The sequence below is a fragment of the Balearica regulorum genome, chromosome 2, assembly GCF_011004875.1.
Source record: "Balearica regulorum gibbericeps isolate bBalReg1 chromosome 2, bBalReg1.pri, whole genome shotgun sequence".
Classification (NCBI taxonomy): Eukaryota; Metazoa; Chordata; class Aves; order Gruiformes; family Gruidae; genus Balearica; species Balearica regulorum.
Window position 1 is genome coordinate 66,945,635 of NC_046185.1, and position 19,636 is coordinate 66,965,270.

Consider the following 19,636-nt stretch of genomic DNA (forward strand, 5'->3'; position numbering starts at 1 on the left):
ATATTCAGGGCATCGAAGAGCTCTTGCCGAATCCGTAACATTTTCCTCTGCATCAGGACAATTTGCTGTCATCTTCAGTATAGCCTATTTTATTAGTGTCTGCCAGCTCTTCTGCAGTCCTTTATCCTTTAGGAACTTCTTCCCCATAGTCTCCATTAATCCATTTGCCAAATGTGTTAGTATCTCTTTTGAGAGGTGCTCATTGTCTTTATTTACTCTGACTTTTGGAAGAGTGAACCCTGGTATTCAGTGATCCCCTTCATCCATATCAGCCATTACTTTCAGGCTCTTTGTGAGCTCTTCTCTGTTAATATCAGAATGAAATTTAGAATATCTCTTCTTCTGGTAACTTTCTGCAGTTGTCCTCAATACATTCTGGTATTTCATTGGAAAGGCCTTGTCCTGGCTTATTGCTTTTCTAACAGTTACATAGGTGTTAAATGGGAGCTAGAGTTTAATTTCGAAGAACAGGACTGCTTTTTTAATCTGAAATACCTTTAAAGCATGGAGGACATTGAGCATAACAGCACTTCAGAAAGACCAGAAATTGATCAGAAAGACTGGGATGAGAAGAACAGAAAAATATTACTGGAATGATACACTCCTGCAAGTCTGCTCAAGAATACAGGAAATAATTCCCCCCATTTAAAGTGAAACATACAGGCAGGCAGACAACTAAATAATTTTGTTGAAGTTTGCCTGACTGTGAAAGCAGCTCTGTTGAAGTGCTAACACGGATGCAATATATTGCCTCTTCTTTTGTGCTTAGAGACTGCAGTCCTGAAAGCAAATCTTGGCTCCTGATCTTAATCAAAGGAGCTTCAGTATGCCCGTTCTTTGTAGCATGTTGCTTCCCATCTGGTAGAGAAGGAAGGAGTTTACAAATTCAAATTGCCCATTTAGAAGGGATGTCAGTGAAATGATGTGGTCTCTTCCCCCCTCCACCATCCTCAGCTCAGGTCCAATAGAAATGGAATTTAATTGCATTTTAAACAAATATTAACAAAAGGTGAGACTCCACTCTCAAAATTACTAAAATCTTTTAAGCAACATATTGAATCTTCCAGAGCATTAGATTTTTATCTTGAGTGTAATGAGGTGCGAAGCTGCTCTATGAAATCTGCAGAGATGGTTTGCATTACTGCATTTCTGTGGAGATGCTGTAAGTGAACTGGTGGAGCCACTTCCATTCTCAGTTCTATTAAAATTGGTTAAACTTGATAAAACATGAACTAGTGAATATAAATTTCTTACTTGTACTTTCAGCCCAAATGTGACTTCACCTTCCCTTACTCTTCTTATTCTTTAGTTTTCTGAAGTGAGTAAAGAATTTTCTTGAGAATTTTTTTTTCCACTAATTTTTAGTTATTAGAAAATGAAAACCGTGTAAACCTACTTATAATTTTAAGTTCTCTTGAATGTATGTCATGCAAAACATCGGTGTTATTCATGTGTGTTGAAGGATGTGCTTTTCTACAGTAGGTCAGCGTAGATTGTTAAGGACAGACCAGAATAGGGAACATAATTTGTGAGGAGGCAATTTTACTTAGTGAGCTTTTTTTTTTTGCTTTTGAATTACAAATATTTTAATTTCAACCAACTCAGCCTGCATGTGGCTGATTAGGGAAGAGTATCCTTTTCTTGGCAGAAGAAACTTGATTTTGAAATAAGATCATGAAGGATTGAGATGGAATAAAATACTTAAACCCAATGTTAAATGTCAGAATATGTAGCAGAATTGGTTTATCCAAAGATGGACGCATTTGGATATATGATTAATTATACTGAAAAGGGGAAAGGAATATTTCAGAATTGTGTATATAACATTAATTAATCTGATGCTATAGATCAAAAATATGTTCTGGAAGAACAGGTGATAATTGTAGAAGGTGAAGTGCCTTCCATGTCTGGATTCTTAAAGGTAAAGGGGTAGAAATAATTAGAAAGAAAAACCAGCTCAAAATAAGACCCCAAATTGCTTACTCCATCGTAGCTACTCTGCTGCTCTGCTTACTTAGTAATTACAGCTGAATATTGGCTTCATTGATGTTAGACTTCTATTGATCCAAGAGTGGGAAGATTAGGTCCTTAATGTATTTTGAAATACTGGGATAAAAATGGTGAGAAATGGACAAATGTTATGATAATGTATCATTTTTATTTTATCTTAAATTAACTCCATGAATAAGCATGCACCATTATTGACTTTTTATTGAATATGATTATGTTTATTTATTTTCAATTGCTTGTATCTGTTGTAGTAACAGTTATATAGTATTATTATAGTACCTTGGCACATTCATTGTTTGTAAAGATTTTAACGCAATATTTACACTTTAATATTATGAGACATATCTAACCAGTCTTCCCCACATTAAGCGTTCTCTTTATACTACCCTCCCAAGGAAGGAAGCATCAGTGTCCTACTAAAATAGCTATCCTCCTTCAGAAATCAAAGTCTTTTCACCGTGTTTACACACATACTTTCTCCAGTCTGCCTTTCACACTCTCAAGCTCTTCCTCACTCCTTGCTATGCCAAGCCAAACTTGTTTGTTGTTACTCTTTATTACCACTTAATTACTTGTCCATAATTATGCATGCGCCCATTACATCGTAGTGGCTCAGGACTGGGCTCTTTGACTGGAGAAGGTACATGCGTGTCTGTTCATTAGATCTGCTGTCCCCCATGCCACCTAGCTGTCTCTCACTCCCCGTTTGTTCCACCATACTTTGTTCTAATGCCTTCTGCATTCAATCCAGGTGATTTAGAAAGGAAGATGCTGGAGAATCTCTCATTTACACCGCTGAGCTTCAAATGTTTGTCATTCTCACAGTATCATCACCCAACTGGATCCAGCACTGAATGCTGGGCAGCGTGTTACTTGTTTTTCACTGATTTTACTTTGAAAGCTTTTTCCTCCAGCTTCTTTTAGTCACAAATGGCTGAAAATCAAACTGGTAGCAATAATAATCAATCATAAAATGAGTAACTGGTCAGTTTTGGAAGCACAGTGTTTCTCTGTATCACACGTAAATGAAAAGGTTTTGTCCCAAGCTCAGTTTTCTTAGCTCAGTTGATATAAAATTAATTAACTGACCTTGAATGCAGGAGTATCATATACTGTCATTCTCAGAACTGACTGTGAAAGGGTGCTGATAGAAATGAATCCATTTCTTTGACAATAACTTCCTTTTAAGAAACTGTCTAGTGCTGTAAGACCTTTCCCTATATGATCATTTTCAGGGCAGATGCTTGGCTTGAGTTAGGTTAAATATCAATTTATCCTTGAGAAACATTAAGAGCGAGAAACTTGCACATCGCCGGCATTCTAATTCAGTGCATTTATTTATAAACATCCTGTTTCTCATTCAGAAACTTTATATAACACGGAAGTGAAGGACGGCTCCCAGAGTTTAATCCAGATCTACTCCCGCCTTCCTGAAATACCTCAGGAAGAAAACGCAGCTGAGTCCTGGGAAACTTTAGAAGAGGTATGTTGAAACTCCCTTACTGCCACGTTGGTGCTCTTGTTTTTAGCAACTATTACAAAATAACATTTGTTTTTTATTTGCAGGACTTGATTCAGCTTAGCCAGTTGGTGACTGATTTTTCTCTCTTAGTCAGCGTAAGTATTAATTTTGCATTCTACCCTAGATGGAAGCTTTGTTCAAAAAGAGAGCTAATGGCTAGCTCCTAGTTGGGGGAAAAAAAGACAAGCAATACTTCTGCCCGTAATCTGAACTCAGACTGAGCTAGTATCACTTGATCAAAGGGACAGAGTAGCTGAATAACATTAACTGAATTTATTCAGTCCTATATTGAAGACTACAAAATCCTCGTCACTGTTAGGAACTTCAGGAAAATGCCAGTAGAGGCAGAGCAGTTTCCCACAGTGAGCTGATGCCTGCACGAAGGTGCTGTCTTTGCTACTTGGGACCGATGGTAAATCCACCTATAGTTTCAAAGCCTATATATTAGATACTTTCCAAAGTCGTAGGTGATGCATATAATGTTTACATCAAATTGTCTAGCAGAGAGGTGGAAGGTTTTCTTTTGATTTTCAAGCGCCAACAGAAGAGGAATGTTCAAAAGCATTAGTTTTAACTACTCAGCTGCCCTGCTGGGTTAGAAAGCCAACAGCTCTTACTTCCCTACATCAGTGACTCATAGCTAGGAGTACCTTTGTGGCTCTCCTGTTGATGCAGGCTCTGTCAAGGTAATTTTTTGAGGAGATAATAGTCTTCTGTTTCAGCACTAGTGCTGGTAATTGCTCCCAAGTTCTTGTCACCAGAGCAACTACTGATGTTCTAGCCAGTGCCCTTGGCCACAAGCTGAACTTAGCAGAAGCTCTACAGTGCTGACTGCAGGCTTCTACCCAGGTCCCATTAATTTTTACAATTTCTAATCGTACTGGTGACGACAGCCTTCGCTGCACAGAGTGGGTGTGTCTCAGGTGCTTATTCTTGCTTTATCAGGACAACTAGAAAAAATCTGAAGTTTCCCTCACCTTTGTCATGCCTTTTCTCTGCTCTCACATATGTAGCTGCCGAAAGGTTGTGCATCTTCATCATCCACGTTCAGTTCCCAGTGTTTAGTTCTTCCTGTGCCACAGGGAATTTAAACCAACATTTCTTCTCTCCTGGGAGAGTTCTTTAATCTCCTTGCTGTTGGGTTAGTTGGAAGAGATAAAATAGCTTTTATCCTTTCTGCTGAATACCTGCTACTTCACATATACAAAAAACTGCCTCAGATTCATTAGGCTGGAGAGGGACTGCAAAAAATTTTTATTCAGTAGCTTAAACGTTAGCAGCTTTAGCTAAAAAGGGGAGTTGTTCCTGTTCCCAGGGCTTTCTGGATTTTACGCATAACTGTCACTAGATATAATAGCAAGTATTTAAAGTATGTGGAACGGCTCGTAGATGAAGATACCAAAGCTGGTGGACTCAGCAGTTTCTGAATTAGAAAGAGGAAAAAAAATCAGAATGCCTTTTATTTTAAGCTGAACATTAGCCATCTCATTATTTTGTGACATAAAACAGCCTGGGCACTGCTGAGATTAAAATAAGAACAAACAAACCCACAAATGCCTTTATCTTCTGCTCTAGCCTTCTCTGAGAGAGACTGCAGGGGCATCTGACTGCATTTGGAGAAAGGATGGAACATTTTTGTAAAATCAAACAGTAGAATATAGAGCAACAGCGAGTGTATTTTCAGTACTGTGACTACTCATTTGTAAAGTTAAGTCACTGTTGTATAATGTCATAATTAAACACTTCCATTTAGATTTCTTGGTGCAGCTTTGTATGTTGGAGTTGGTACTGATCTTATAAATGCTCTTTTATAGAATTTTTTTTGAACGTGAAACTCAGCAGGAAACAAAAAGGCTAGTTTGGATGATTTTTTTCCTTTGGAATGCGAGTTCATTTATTCACAGAAAAGATGTAGAAATCATATGTTTTGGGTTGTTTTCTCTAACTGCAGCAACACCTCGTATAATACCCCCACCATATTATTACTTAATAGTTAAGGTTTTTTTTAAAGTAAGTTTGTAGTTTCAGCACAGTTTATCAGATGCTATTAATGAACCACCATTAAGGCTGCACGGCTGTGGTGTGTAGCAGATGAAAGTGGCTGTGGGGCCCTGATTACAGGCATTAAAATGGTGTGTATTGGCTCACTGCTGCGTCCCAGCGGGTTACCTCACTCATAATTCCTTTGCATCTAGTCTCAGCAGGAGAAGATTGACAGGATTGAAGACCATGTCAACAGTGCTGCTGTGAATGTTGAAGAGGGAACCAAAAACTTGGGGAAGGTAGGGATCTGCTCCTGCTGGTGAATCAATGGTACTCTGCCTCCCAGCAATCCTCTGTATTAACCCAATTGATCTGCCGTCTTTAATGCTGAGGGAGCCAGCAATTAAGGAAATAAGGAAGAAATGACCCACAGGTAGCAGGGGAAAAAAAAATCAATCTCTCTTGTATTTTTCTATCATCACATCCAGGCTACTAGGAAATACAGTTTGTGTTTTGGGAGGGGGTGGGGGTGTGTGTTTGCTTTTTTCTTTTAGCTATTCTGAGGCTACGTTGGTTTACCTGCAAAGCCAAGAGCATTCGATTGGTTCACAAGCATGAACTAAGTGTAAAACAACAGGCTGATGATAACATGTAATTTCAATCCTGTTCCATGTAGATGTCAGCGGTAGTTGCTAATAAGCCGCAAGCATAGATTGAGGCACGTTACTGAAAAGTCTGAGCATTTTCTGAGATTCTCATTTGATTTAATGATGGAAATGAGGTAATAAATAGCGTAGGTAATCAGGCAGTAGCATGTGAAAGGACCTGTTTCACAGCTTCATATATGCGATAGCTCAATTTTGAATTATTTTTGTTATGTTCTGTCATACACGCGGGGTAGTAGATCATCTTTTTTTAAAATACTAATTTGTAAAGTTTGTTTCTCACTGAGCATTCAAGTCATTGCCAAGAGCAATGAGGGGAAAATGCACATCACCACAGGCAAGTATTCTAACTCTTTTTTTTTTTTTTTCCCCCCCTTTACAGGCTGCAAAATACAAGCTGGCAGCTCTGCCTGTGGCAGGTGCAGTCATTGGTGGAGTGGTGGGGGGTCCTATTGGTCTCCTCGCAGGCTTCAAAGTGGCAGGAATTGCAGCTGCACTTGGTGGTGGGATTTTGGGTTTCACAGGTGGAAAATTGATACAAAGAAGAAAACAAAAAATGATTGAACAGGTCTGTTCCAGCTGTCCAGAGCTTTCTCGCCAAAGTGCCAAAAAATCCAGCTGAAGTATAGATTCATTTTGACTAGGAACAAAAGCGTAGTCACCGTGCTAATGACAGACTTGCAGCCTTATGCTTTAAATACAAGGCTGAGTTGAGTGAATTTTGACAACAGTACTGTTACTTGGGAGGGGTGAAACAGTAATGGCAGAAGGTGTCTTTTCAGATGCGATAAGTGACATCAGTCCTTTGAAAATTTTAATTATACATGTCTTAGGTGAGCTACATGCACAGCTGTAATGATGGGTCAGAGGTGCTTCACGCCAAATTTGCACAGGGTCTTGCACACAATACGAAGAGAGATACTTGGAAAAACCTAGTGCTTTCCCATGAATGCCACCCAGAAGCTGGAGCTCCAAAGAAAAGGAAATAAGCTCCATCTATCTTTCATGGTCACAATACTTTAATTTCATTTATCTGGAGTCCCAAACTCCTCCTGTGTATACCCCCAGGACATGACTGACTGCGCCTGTTCAGTAACGCACAGGGAAGCATTAGTTGCCATACGAAAAGGTTAAAATGTTGGCTGAACAAGCTGGGGGAAAAAAAAAAACCCCGTACATACATCCCACATCTGCCTCCGTCAGCCAAATCAGATCAGCATCATGTTCAGCTTTTCCCCCTTTTCAGGTACTTTTTTTTCAAATTTGTAAACCCCTCATCCTGTTCAAAGCGTAGTTAAGAATTAAATAGTCTGAGCAGCAACCCTGCAGGACTGCTGCTGGAGAAGAATAATTTTCCAAGGCTGTTCAGCTCCTTGGCCATACAGGACGATGTGAGCAGCTCTGGCACTCTGAGCCCGAAGCCTCAGCTTACTTAAGCAGCGCTTACTGCTAGCTGTTGCCCTTGCTTCTCATCCTCCGTCCCCAGCAGCGCTCTGGTGGGAGAGCTAAATAGCCTCCCTGGAAGGCGGTGCTGCAGCCAGACCCGCTCCCTCAACAGTCTTTATCCCTCAAGGGCGGCATCAGGCGCCAGGTCAAAGGATGGCAAAACAGCGAGGCCACCAAGTTACCCCTTAAACGGTGCCAGCGTCAGCTGACATCCCCAGCTGATGGGACTATTTTGAAAATGTCAACCTGATACTGTTTTCAGTAAGTAAACCCTGCTTCTTTGGGTCAGCTGTTCAGTTCTGAAATTTCTGCTCCCGCACACTGCAGAGCAGCTTCTCAGCCTTTGCAAGATTTTGGGACATGTTGTGGAGCCAGTACGCTGCAAGTGCTTTTGCTGGCTTTTTATAGCAGATGCGTGTTATTCTTACCATCCTTATTTTGCTGCTTAAGAAGCCTTTTGCTTCTGAAACTTCCATTGTTAACACTTTCATATTTAATGTGTTTTTATTGTCACATAGTCTACTGTTCAGCACACGGTCCTACCTCCATCCTTCCAGGACGGTTCCCATGCTATTGCTGCTGCTGCTTGGGGGAACAGAAATTGAAGTTGGGAAGCTGCTTTTTAAAGTTTTTTTTAGATTGTTCAATTCAGCCTGAGCTCTGCTTGAGTCCAGTTTTATTAGGTGAACACTGAAGTCGGTGTTTTCGTTCCTAGCAGGGAACAGTGTATGAGGAAGGAAGCACACTACAGAATGAGCTCCCTTTTCTTAACTTTGATATCATCCTTGGAAATAACCCTCTGCTAATGACAGATGATAGGGTTTTGTGCCAAGACACTGTACACAACTGTTAGTTACAGCACAAATATCTTTTTTTGAACAGTTCTGTATTACTTTGAAAATATGATTGAAATTGCTATCAATCAGTCAGAGTATTGTGTCTATTTTAAGTAGGTCTGAGGCTCAGGGAAGCAATGTGCGCAAGAATAGTTTTCACAAGTGGTCACCAACATTGTCAAAACTGCATCTGTTAAAGCCACAGTGCCTACACCTGTAAAATCAGCTGGAGTGGAAAACATGACCCAACTAATTCAGCTCATTTGCTCCTGTCAGGCAAAAAGCGCTTTTCTTTAAACACATCTACTTTGGATGTAAATGCATTTAATAAGTTTCTAACAGCTTCATACTATGGCTGCTCATTCCTTTGATATTAATTTCTACATTTAAAGGAAGAAATGAAGGAAAAAAAAGTGTTCTTAATCAGAAACTGTGGTTGATTCTTTGTATGATTTTAACAAGTTACGTCTGCTTTCCTACTGTATGCTTCAAAACCTTGTGCATTTAAATGCCAGCAGCCACACCAGAGACGTTGCGGACTCCAGCCTTTCCCCCCAAGATGAACTAATGCCAGGACAATCTAAATTCATAAAACTGAATTCTTGTCACAGCTTATACAAATTCAGCTTGGTGTGCATTCGTTTTATGAAATGTCTAGCACAAAAAACTATTCTTTCTCCTTGCATCTTCAGGGAAGCAATTTCAAAACATTGTGTACACATTAGACTTGGGAGACTATTATTTAAGCTATGATTTTTAAAAATAGATGGGTTATTTACATATGTGAAGAAACATAGACATCTGAGTAACCAAACTAGCATTTAAATTGCTAGGTGTGTTAGAAGAAATGTAAAAGATAAAAATAATCCCTTCAGACCAAATAAACGTTTTTGCCTATCAGACTGGTTGTAGCATTTATTGAGAACAAGGGGGTTTATTTCCTGTCAGCATCTAAAAGACTAATCCCTCACAAATACTATTATTAAAATCATAGTATTACCAAGATTTCAAGAATCTTGTACCGAGTTGCTAAATATTTACATTTACTGAAATTAACACAAGTTCCTAAAATGTTCCATGCATTTAGTAACTCATACCTGTACGCTAGCTCAGAAATGGACTGCTTAAGTTCCGTTAAAAAGAGAGTTCGGAATGGTTTTGTTCCATGTGGGGATAACACAAATACTGTTTGGCAACTTCCCACGGAAGCCTCGAGAAGCATCAAAGGGAGTGGTGAGCTTAGCACTGAATGGTTAAACCTGCTGATGGAGACAATCAGAATAGAAGGGCTCTGTTTGAGACACATCTCACATTTTGTCCAGCACTTGGTCTCTCTAGGCAAATTCTTTATTTCAGCAGATACTTCAGAAGTTCCGGGGCTGCCCAACACCACATTAGGCATACCTAGACTTTAGCTGGTCAATCTCCAATGAATAAGACTTGAGTGCGTAACTGTCCTGAAACCAGTATATCTGATTGTCTACCTCGTGCTGGGGTGCCAAAGCTCTGGGAACAAGTCGTATTCAGAAAAACAAAGTTGGATTAAGGAAGGGTGGAGGGGGGTTCATCTCTCTCACTTGCTAGCTGAAAGCACCAGCCACTGGCCTGGTGGGTGTACAATAAAGTAGCATCTCTCTCCAGAAAGAGAAGTAGTGAAGTTTAGACATCTTCCACCAAACATCATTTATAAATAAGAATCCTAATGAAAAATAGGAGCCTCAGAGTAGTAAGATGAGTATTTGTAGGATGTGGATAATCGAACAGCTCCATGCAGGAGTTGACTACAATTTCAGGTGCCTGACCAACTCCAGAAGCTCTGTAGATAACAAGCAGCAGCCTTAGAACCACACCCTGCTCACATCTTTGGTTTCCAACTGGAAGGTAGCCTGACTTGGCCACCCAAAATGCTTGATTTGGCATGAGATGGAGAACAGAAGACCTGGCTTTCAAGCCCCTAATGCAGATTCACAAAACCAACAAAAAAGCATGTTGTAAACAAATCTTGCAGTAATACCCTTTTAGCTACTAATTCTGCATCTGCTTAGCTAGCTGTAGCTTTGTGTTGGTACTAGCAACTCTCTCCTCAGAATCAGGCCCTAGAAAGCGCACGTGCCTGGTGCTGCAGGGGCTCAGTTCAGCAGCCTCTCGGGATCAACTTTTGCCACAGCTGCACAGGACCATGTCAGTCTTCTGTTGCTAACGGAGCAGGTGGCGTCTAGCTGAGAGGCAAAAGGAATTTCAAGCTGTGAACTGCAGAAGTTGGGGCCCCCACGGAAGTAAACGGGAACCCAGTGGTCCACCTACCCAAAGAACAAGCCTCCTCCTAAGGACACTAAACCTTGGGGGCTAAAGCACACTGTACACATCCAGTGTTACTTACTCCCCAGCTAAACACCCCAAATTAACATTTTTCCATGTTGCAGTTTCTATATGTTTATCTTGCCAAGAAGCTTGAAGATTCATGGAGAAAAGCCCATATTCTGGTATTGTGCACAACAGAAAGGCCCACAAGGAAAGTAGTTATTCCTTCTTCAGAGCAGAATTCAAAGAATATGTAATAAATAAGGCACAAGCCAGACAAAGACGTAACAGAAAATTTGCAATGGTTGTTCGGAAACTAAATGCCAGGAAGGCCGGAACCCAAAGGGAAAAAAAAGAAGAAGGTAAAAAGACTAATTGTAACACATACAAAGATTAATTTAAGAGTGACAAAACTAAGATGACAGTCCAACCCTAGTTCTCTCTTTCTTTGAAGGGTTTCCAATATTCATGTTCTTTTAACACAACTGTGTGGATAATCTAACAATTCCAGAAAATCAGAGCAGGTCAATACCGCCCCTTCATTCCAAGCACAGCCGTTGTCATTAAAACTTTTCTTTTCCTCACTTAGTATTGTAATAGTCAGAATAGTTTAATTGCTCAGACATTTACACCCAGTAAAGCACCACACGAGATTCTGTAAAACTTTAATTTATTCCCCTCCCATGTATCCAGAATAGAAGACCCTCTTAAGTTGGAGAAAAATGTGACAAAGAAATAGATTACCAGGATAGCTGTTCACATGAAGAAGAAGAAGAAGCAGCAGCACATACTACCAAGGTTACACAGAAAACAACCCAAAAGTCCTATTTAATGGGATAGTGCAAGTTAACAGCATGTCTCTGGCAAGGATACCTTCATTTGGATTATAAAAGTTTTACAGAACAGAGTTAGATCAAGAGTCTGGATGGGTCTCTGATATTTTACTATAGCATTAGGAACGTACTGTTTGAAAGATGCTGTACAGAGTGACCCACCAAACAAATGTATTTACAAGCCTGGGGAGAAAAAAATTATTTTTCAGTTTATTCAAAATAAAAATACACATAGAATTATGAAAATATAGGTTTACTATTTCCACCACACAGAAGTCAATGCTGCTGTCTGAAAGGCTTGCAAGATTATTTCAAGTTTTTAAAGTTCATCTTTTTCCCTCAATAAGGTGTACCTATGTTCACTGGGTGCCAGTTTCTGGAATGAGCTCTCTGGTGGGCTGCTTGCTAAATCCTGAATTGGCTGAAAAACAGAACAAACAGTAAAAGCACTTGTTAGACTCATTTAAATAATCTATCATCTCCATTAAATGAACTTCTCACATTAATCACGGGAACGCACAAATGTCAAGCATTCTCACAAATTGGGTTTGTTTTTTGGTTGTTGTTTTTGTTTTTTTTTTGAAGGCACATAGTAAGTCCCAGGTAGGTGGCATACACACGCACACAGACATTCATTAATGAAGCACCATTAGTTAAAGATACTCCTTTCATTGGCACATCTCAAGGGTAACTGCCATCACGCAACTTTCTGTACAAGTAACATAAAAGTATTTCAAATGCACCCCACCGTCTATTTGTTTGAATCTGTCTACCACTGCTTTGAAGGTATTCTAGTTTGCGACCTGAGACAGCATGACCTAAGACAGCAGACTCCAGTTTAGTTAAGGCCAGTATTTCCATCGCACATGCATACGCATCTTCCACAAGATGGCAGGATGCCATATGAAGATGAGAAAGTGAACATCCCAGGTTTTGTCCGCATTTTTCAAGGCAGAATGGAGACAAAAGGAAGCCTGCAGCTCTAGGGAAGGAGCCTGTGCCCAGATGGGCAGCAGGATCCAGGGACTTGGCAGGCTTCCGCCCTCCCTGGCCCAGCCTCCACCACACCGCAATTGCCTCCGAGCATCTCTTCCTCTCGCACGCCCGCCTTGCTCTGAGCTGACTGCCTGGCCTATGCCTCAGTCTCCAGCCCTATTTCCTGCATTTCCTCCTGTTGACCTGAATTGTGGTTTGCTCAATGAATTCCTGAGAAACTCAGGGAGTTACCAGTTAAATGAATTACTGCTGAGACAATTCAGCCTGCGTAATTTCACAGCCAGTCATGGCAACAGTCATTCTCCTGACCCAAGGCAAGGCCTCCAGGGCTTTTAAATCTTTTAACTTTGAGCAGGGCAACAGGAGGCTGCACTGACATGACTTAGTGCAGTGCCACCCTTACCACATCCCACAGATGACCAGGAAAATGAGCTTGTAGCCATAAATCATTTCCATTCCTCACCCATGGGTTCTGGGATGGCCCAAGGCACTTCAACACAAGGGTACCAGTTCTACTCTGGGACCAACGTGGCTCTTTGAGCCCCAGACAATGCAACATAAAAGAAGGGTTTAAAAACAGTTATTTCTTTGAGAGTGCCTAAGGTAATGAGAAGGTTGCCTGATGGGTTGTTAAATTTGCACTTTTCACATGACACCAAGCATATGAGCTGCGTGGTGTATCAAGAAGATACAAGACCGATCAAGGCACAGAAGACTGGGCTGAGCAGAGGGAATCGGGGCTGGTAACGTCCTTTCTTTTCTGCCTCGTGGATTAAACTAAACACTGAGGTGCTCCTGAGTTTTGTTTGGAGAAGGATCCAGTAGCTGTGTTCCTGAAGAGATCCCAGGAGCGACTTCCATGCATATAATTATACAGCATGACAACCTTTCAGCAGAACAGTGAGGAATCCAAATGGACAAATGCAGCCTGTGACCACTATTAATGCCGCCTGTTAACTGCAATAAAAGTAATAAGCCCTAACAGCACTTATCAATCTTCTGTTGATGCTGCCTCCTGGTTGACAAGTAAATATATAAAATAATCAATTGCTGTTGCCCCTTAGAAGCACCCTCTTATAGTGTGTCGTGTGGGAAAAAATGTATCTATGATGTATCATCAGTTTCTGCACTGAAATCCCATAAGAACACAAGAGCAGCTCTATGAGCTCAGAACAGTCATCTCCACTGAAACAGATCATCTTGGGCTAGAAAATATATATTCTTATAATCTTCTCTTATTCAAGGCAAATAGGTACCATACTTCCCCCTAATGCTCTCCCTGCCCTTATCCAAAGGAAGTTAAAGGAAGAGCCAAGCAGAAGTGGCAATGTGCTTCTATAAACAGATTTCTCTTTCATGAGACTGAAGTTAAAAGTCTACACATATTAGAAAGTACAGCTCTGACAAGGAATAAAAAAAGGAAAAAAGGTCTTTATTAAATGGCCAAATTAAATGTATTTGTTGTAACCTTACCTGACCAGGTGCTACATCAGTTGGATCAGGGCCATGATGAAACTCTCTATGCAATTTTCCAGAATGCAAGTCTAGTACAAATTGCTTCAGTTTACCTGGAACTCTGGAACAAATCCAACAGAAACACCCACATGTTTATTACAAGTTAAGCCCAAACACAGAAGATATAAAGTGCACTGTGTTTAGAGTAGCCAACTTCTGTTTGTCTAGCACACTACGTCCACTCTGAGGTGATTAATAGAGGACAGGAAGCCAAATGGTTTGTTAAGGTATCCTACCAGCTTCTTTTTCTTTCCACTGTCTCTTGAGAACACAGCAAGTATTTCATCTTTTCAATAACTCCCACGGAGTTGTACTAGCCGATAACTTCATTGTATACTCACTTCAGCTCCCCACTAACCATAATGTAAGAGGGAACAGCAGGTTCCAAATGCACAGTTTACAGATACAAATGACAGTTGGGTAGCGGTATTGACAAAACATCTTTGAAAGGCTCTCTAGTGCCTGAGCAACTGCATATACACTAGAGATAAGCACTAAGAGGATATCAATGTAAATCTAATCTGAGATCATCTACTGTCACCCACAGCAAACGTGCTCCACTGCAGCATCCAATTTTATTTGTGAAACATCAAATAGACTAAAAAGCTTAAAATGAAGAGTTGATCTAATAAGTATTAAAGATGAGATAAAAAACTATAACGCGACCACTGTGCATGCAATCAAACAGTAACGTATGAATGGAGATAGGTTTTGTAGGAAGTCTTTCATCAGACCAATTATTACATTTAGGAAAGAGGGACAAAGCGTAGTCAGACAAGCTACTACCAGTATTTCAGATCCTCAGAAAATTCGATGGATAAAATGTAGTATAATACAGAGTCAGAGAGTACCGCTACAGCTACGCCTGTAGCAATCAGTATTGCAGGGGTACTTTGAGGGGGTCTCTTCCCTTCCCAGCTAAGAATGGAGAGAAGGGGGTTCACTGCAGCCCGGCTGTAGGGACAGCGGAATCACTGCTCCCTGCTTTACCTTGGGCTCCTAACCTGTTCTAGGTCAGGCACACCGCTGGAGACATTCCCCTCCAACCTATTCTCCTCTCTTAAAGCAGCAAGGGCATTTGGTGCCTATAGCCTCTTGTAGCTCAGCCAGTTCTCGCTGAGAAGCTACAGCTGGTCTGTTGAGCACTCCCTGCTACCATTTCCAGCCTGGAACAGCAGGACGAATAGGGCCAGGTGGCCATAGTATGGGGACAAAATATCAGGTGGTGATCTCATTTGCCTGTGAAGTAGCTATTCTCCAAAAAGACAACTCCCTAAAGAGAGGGGACATCTTTTAGTGGGCCACTTCTGAAAGTACCATATCCAAACCCAGTTGGTTGGTGGCAGCACTGAGATTACAAGAGACAGTCTGGGGCCTTTTTCTAAGAAAGCCCAGAAAATGTACTAAGTGGCAGAAATCCTTCCTTGCAGGTAGATGAAAGTCTCAGAATTAAGATTTTACCTATTATAAAAAAACCACAAAGCCAAACCACAACAAAACCAAACCAAAACAAAAATCCAAACTATACACACACACACACAAAAAAGATTATCACCGCAGGAGCTCCAAGCTCTCCTTGTTTCCAAACTGTTAGGTATTTCTAAGTATCAGCTCAATCTCCTAGAGTAAGGTTGGATAATTATTTATCATTAAGCAACTGTCTACAATCCTGACATCTCTCTCATCATTACATTTGTATGTAATAATTGGTATACAACAAACAAGTAGCTTTTATTATTCTGATAGTGCTTCTGTGGTGAAACAGAATGTGTAAGAAACAGAACATGAAAGTCTCAACTAAACATCTCTGTTCCCCTATAAGAGATATACGCAGGTACGTCCTTTGAGATAGAAACTAGAGTTTAACTCACAACCTGAAGACACAGACAGAACACTTCTCTCCTGCCGAAAGTCCCTGAAGAGAACGTTTACACATCTTCACTCCCAAACTGAACCCCAGGAGACAGAACATCTGCTTCCAAGGCAGGACAACATAAAGATAGGCTGATGTAAAGAGGATTATCAAAGCGGTATTTCACCTAAGCACCCTGATACTTCACTCTCACATATTTTATCCAGATAACATGCCAATAATCAGCCATTTTCCAAGCTGCACGTGGAAACCCACACACAAGGATTTCTCTGCCAGCTTTCCAGGTTTAGACTCATGCAGGAAGGCTGGAATTGCACAGCAGGAAAAACCAAACCAGCCAGCTGGGAATTCTTACATGGTGCATTTTACAGTAATTATTGCATAACACAGCACTTAAACATTCCATGTAGTATTTTAAACTTTTTAAATTTAATTGACAGATCTAGATCACCAGTAAAAACACCACGCCAAGCTCCAAATGCCTCACTACTATGGAAAATAGCAAAACTTTGAAATAACAGAGCAGCATCTAAAAACTTAATGTGAGGTTCTCTTCTTGCATAAAGCAATGCAATTCCATTCCAAATTCCATAATGGCTTCACACCAACTGATACCACTTTAAGGCTCTGACACTGAATCGCACATAGGCAGCCTTACCTATCCCAGATTTATTCATCTTCCCACGATAGTGCTGATTAAAATATGAGCACGTCTTTTCCTTTGTTCTTCTCAAATTAAAATGCACAAAGAAAAATACTTACGACAAGTCACTGAAGTCTGGAAAGACATACATGTGCCTGAAGCTATCAATGGCAATAACAGGGCAGTCTGCTGGAGTCTTCTGAATATGGAGGAGTGGGTGCCTGAATTTATCACAGTCAGCATGGAGGAAGTTTATTGTACCTTAAAATTGTGAGCAGACAAAAATCCATGTTAAGATTTTTTTTATTATTATCTTGAAACCCTAAACACTTTCATAAGTATCACAAAAGTGGAGATATTAGATAGATACAACATACAAAACTTGAAAAGAGATTTAAATAACTAACACCACCAAAATAACGTATTTTCTTAAAGTGTTTTTGGCCACAACGCAAACTGAAGTTTTGTTTAATGCCCTCTCAAACTGTGTAAAGTCATTTAGACAAAAAGGATTTCTGAAATAGTCACTTACTAATACATTGTGTATCTATTTTAATAATTACCAGAGGAGTCAGTCCTCACTGTCAAAAGTACATAATGCCCTTCAGTCTCAAAACCTTTAAAGCTAGGATTCTGTTTGGCCTTTGCTTCCACTCTGCTGAGTTTGTCTCAAAAAATTATACCAGTAAAAACAAGTAGTAGGAGTTACTACAAACCTTTTTCACTTATTAACTGTCGTGCAACCTCCTGCTGGAATTTCTCTAAACTCTCCAAGTCATCTTTCATATGGAAAAGTATAAGAAAAGGAAGGCCTTCTTCTGTCAGTTCCTGCACAGAAAACAAACAACAAATCTCATTTCTTCCATCTCTTAAGGGCACTTAAGTAAGTGATTCCATCGATTTTCAAATTCAGTGAGACCTCTACTTTAAAAACAGCTGAAAGAACAAGACTAAAGATGTTAACTGCTGAGCCTTCATCTAAGATACCTGAGTGATATGGTTAACCGTGTTTCCTTCCTCTGTATCATATACAGCAGATAAAGGATGAAGGTATTTCAGTATCAACATTTTGGGAAGGGATACACTTGCACTGGAATACTGGCTCAAAAGAAATAGCCCAAATCTGAGAAAACACAACTTCTTCATAGAAACAGCAATAAGGCCTGAACAGCATGGTATTAAATGCTATGAAAAGCTGAGCGTGTATTCTAGAGCCAGTCCTAGCTTGGTTCATGTAATAAGTTGGTGTTTTCTTAGTATAATACTATGAATGAGTATCTTTAAGTAACTCCATCCTGAAAAAAAACTCAACAAAAACCCCAAGCGAAGAAAAAAGCAGATGCTAATGACATATTTTTATCAGTTATGATCAAATACTGGTCTTTTACCAGTAAGTGTGTCCTGACTGGTCATCTGTATGACACCATTATTAAATTCACAGGCTAGTGTATTACTCAAATTGATGAATAATTGAAAAACTTTGTTGGACAGGCAAGCTTCAGTTCCTCATAGAAATGTGCTCTTGGAACTCAAGTGCCTTTTAAAGATCTCTGTACAGGGACAGATAAATGTAGAAACTCCTTGAATAGTTTATTCAGGATTTTTCTTTTACTCAAAACCCAAATAAAATATGAACAACATGCATTTGCTTGCTTCAAAAGTGATTTTTTAGGCACCTGTGAACATCAGATCAATGTACTAGAGCCCTACTGAAGAAATAATAATTTATCATCTAACAAATGCCTATAGTTTTGTCTATCATTTGCACAACTGGTGTACAAGCAAGCACTGCTATTTCTTCAATTCTAGCCTGTATCAGAATAAAATTATGCTTTTTGAGAATAATAGGACTCGTTTGCTTTGCCACCAGATATAATGGTTTCTTCAGATGTTTTCAATTTGCAGTAAGTTGGAAGAAATGCTTTCCATATCAGTAGGCAGCCAGTTACATCAGGTACATGAAATGGCTGTCGTTCTCCCTGCAACCAAGTCTGTCAGGTAAGTTGAACCTCAGTCTTTTAACAGTAGATTGCAAAGATCCTCATAACTCCGGTGCTCTTAATGAAACCCAAGCTTCCCAATGCATCCCTAAACCAACCGTTAATCACATTTGCTCATTCTCATTTTTACACACATGAATTTGGCTGGGTCTCGGCCTTGTCTCCTACTAGAGGATGTGAAAATGTCTGGTTTGTACCACTATGATTACAGCTCCATTTCCTCGCTCGTTTCAGCAGGCACATTTCTAGAGGGAGAACTCCCAAATGGAGCTTGGTATTCTGACTCTAAGCTCCCCTCTTGCTTGCAAGCAGCTAAAAGGACAACTTTGGTTTCAATATCTGCACAGTTAAAACCCTTATATGTGGCGAGTTAGATTCACAAGATCAATTCACCTCCAAACAGGGTGACTGGCTTGAAAATCTTGCTAATTTTGGCCCTGTTTTCTATGAAGTACCTTCCTTTTTGTTTGCTTTTCTATTCCAGCTTTAACAGGACGTCTTCGTGATCAGGATGCAGGAAATGGAACAGCTATTTCATTTGCTTTGGACTGCTCCCTCAAAAGCTCCTGTCTCATTTGGCACTGACAATTTCAAAAGATTTTTTTCCATTAGATCTGAGCGTCCCACATTACTTCTGTACGCCTTTGGGAAACTTTTTACCCTTTCAAAAACTTCCAGTTCAGCACCATTGTTACACTGCCTGTTTCGCTGTACTCATACAACATTAAACAGACTGATTACAGGTTAAATGGTAATTTCTTCTGAATGATATGACTGATCCCAACAGCCTTTTCTCGTCAAGTACAGGGAACATCTCAAATGTATGCTCTTCTCAAGCAGAAGGCCTTGCTTTAGAGTTCAAGTACTATGTGCTATGTAAAGTCACAATGATGAACTCTTCTCACATCGTGTACCTTCCTGGCTAGGCTGCCCATGACACGTATCAGATAATGAAAACATCAATAAAGAAAATAAGGAAAAAACCCACCAACAGTTTACAGAGGGCTTATTTT

The 19,636-nt window shown here is 40.1% G+C and overlaps 2 protein-coding genes across 10 annotated transcripts in view; one reads left to right on the forward strand and one right to left on the reverse strand.

Annotated features, from left to right (window-relative positions):
* The window catches only part of STX17 (syntaxin 17), a 37,179-nt gene extending 27,815 nt beyond the window's left edge, over window positions 1-9,364 (forward strand). For all 9 annotated transcript variants that reach the window (XM_075744605.1, XM_075744613.1, XM_075744607.1 and 6 more), the window contains 4 exons: window positions 3,375-3,493; window positions 3,577-3,627; window positions 5,728-5,814; window positions 6,563-9,364. In XM_075744605.1, coding sequence (XP_075600720.1) covers window positions 3,375-3,493; window positions 3,577-3,627; window positions 5,728-5,814; window positions 6,563-6,802 — 497 coding nt within the window. In that variant the 3' untranslated portion in view covers window positions 6,803-9,364. The remainder of the gene's footprint in view (window positions 1-3,374; window positions 3,494-3,576; window positions 3,628-5,727; window positions 5,815-6,562) is intronic.
* A 2,052-nt stretch (window positions 9,365-11,416) lies between these two features.
* Window positions 11,417-19,636, reverse strand: part of ERP44 (endoplasmic reticulum protein 44) — a 53,098-nt gene continuing 44,878 nt past the window's right edge. Inside the window, exons 9-12 of the mRNA XM_075744604.1 lie at window positions 17,340-17,451; window positions 16,743-16,884; window positions 14,066-14,168; window positions 11,417-12,017 (exon numbers count right to left, since the gene is read on the reverse strand). Coding sequence (XP_075600719.1) covers window positions 11,916-12,017; window positions 14,066-14,168; window positions 16,743-16,884; window positions 17,340-17,451 — 459 coding nt within the window. The 3' untranslated portion in view covers window positions 11,417-11,915. The remainder of the gene's footprint in view (window positions 12,018-14,065; window positions 14,169-16,742; window positions 16,885-17,339; window positions 17,452-19,636) is intronic.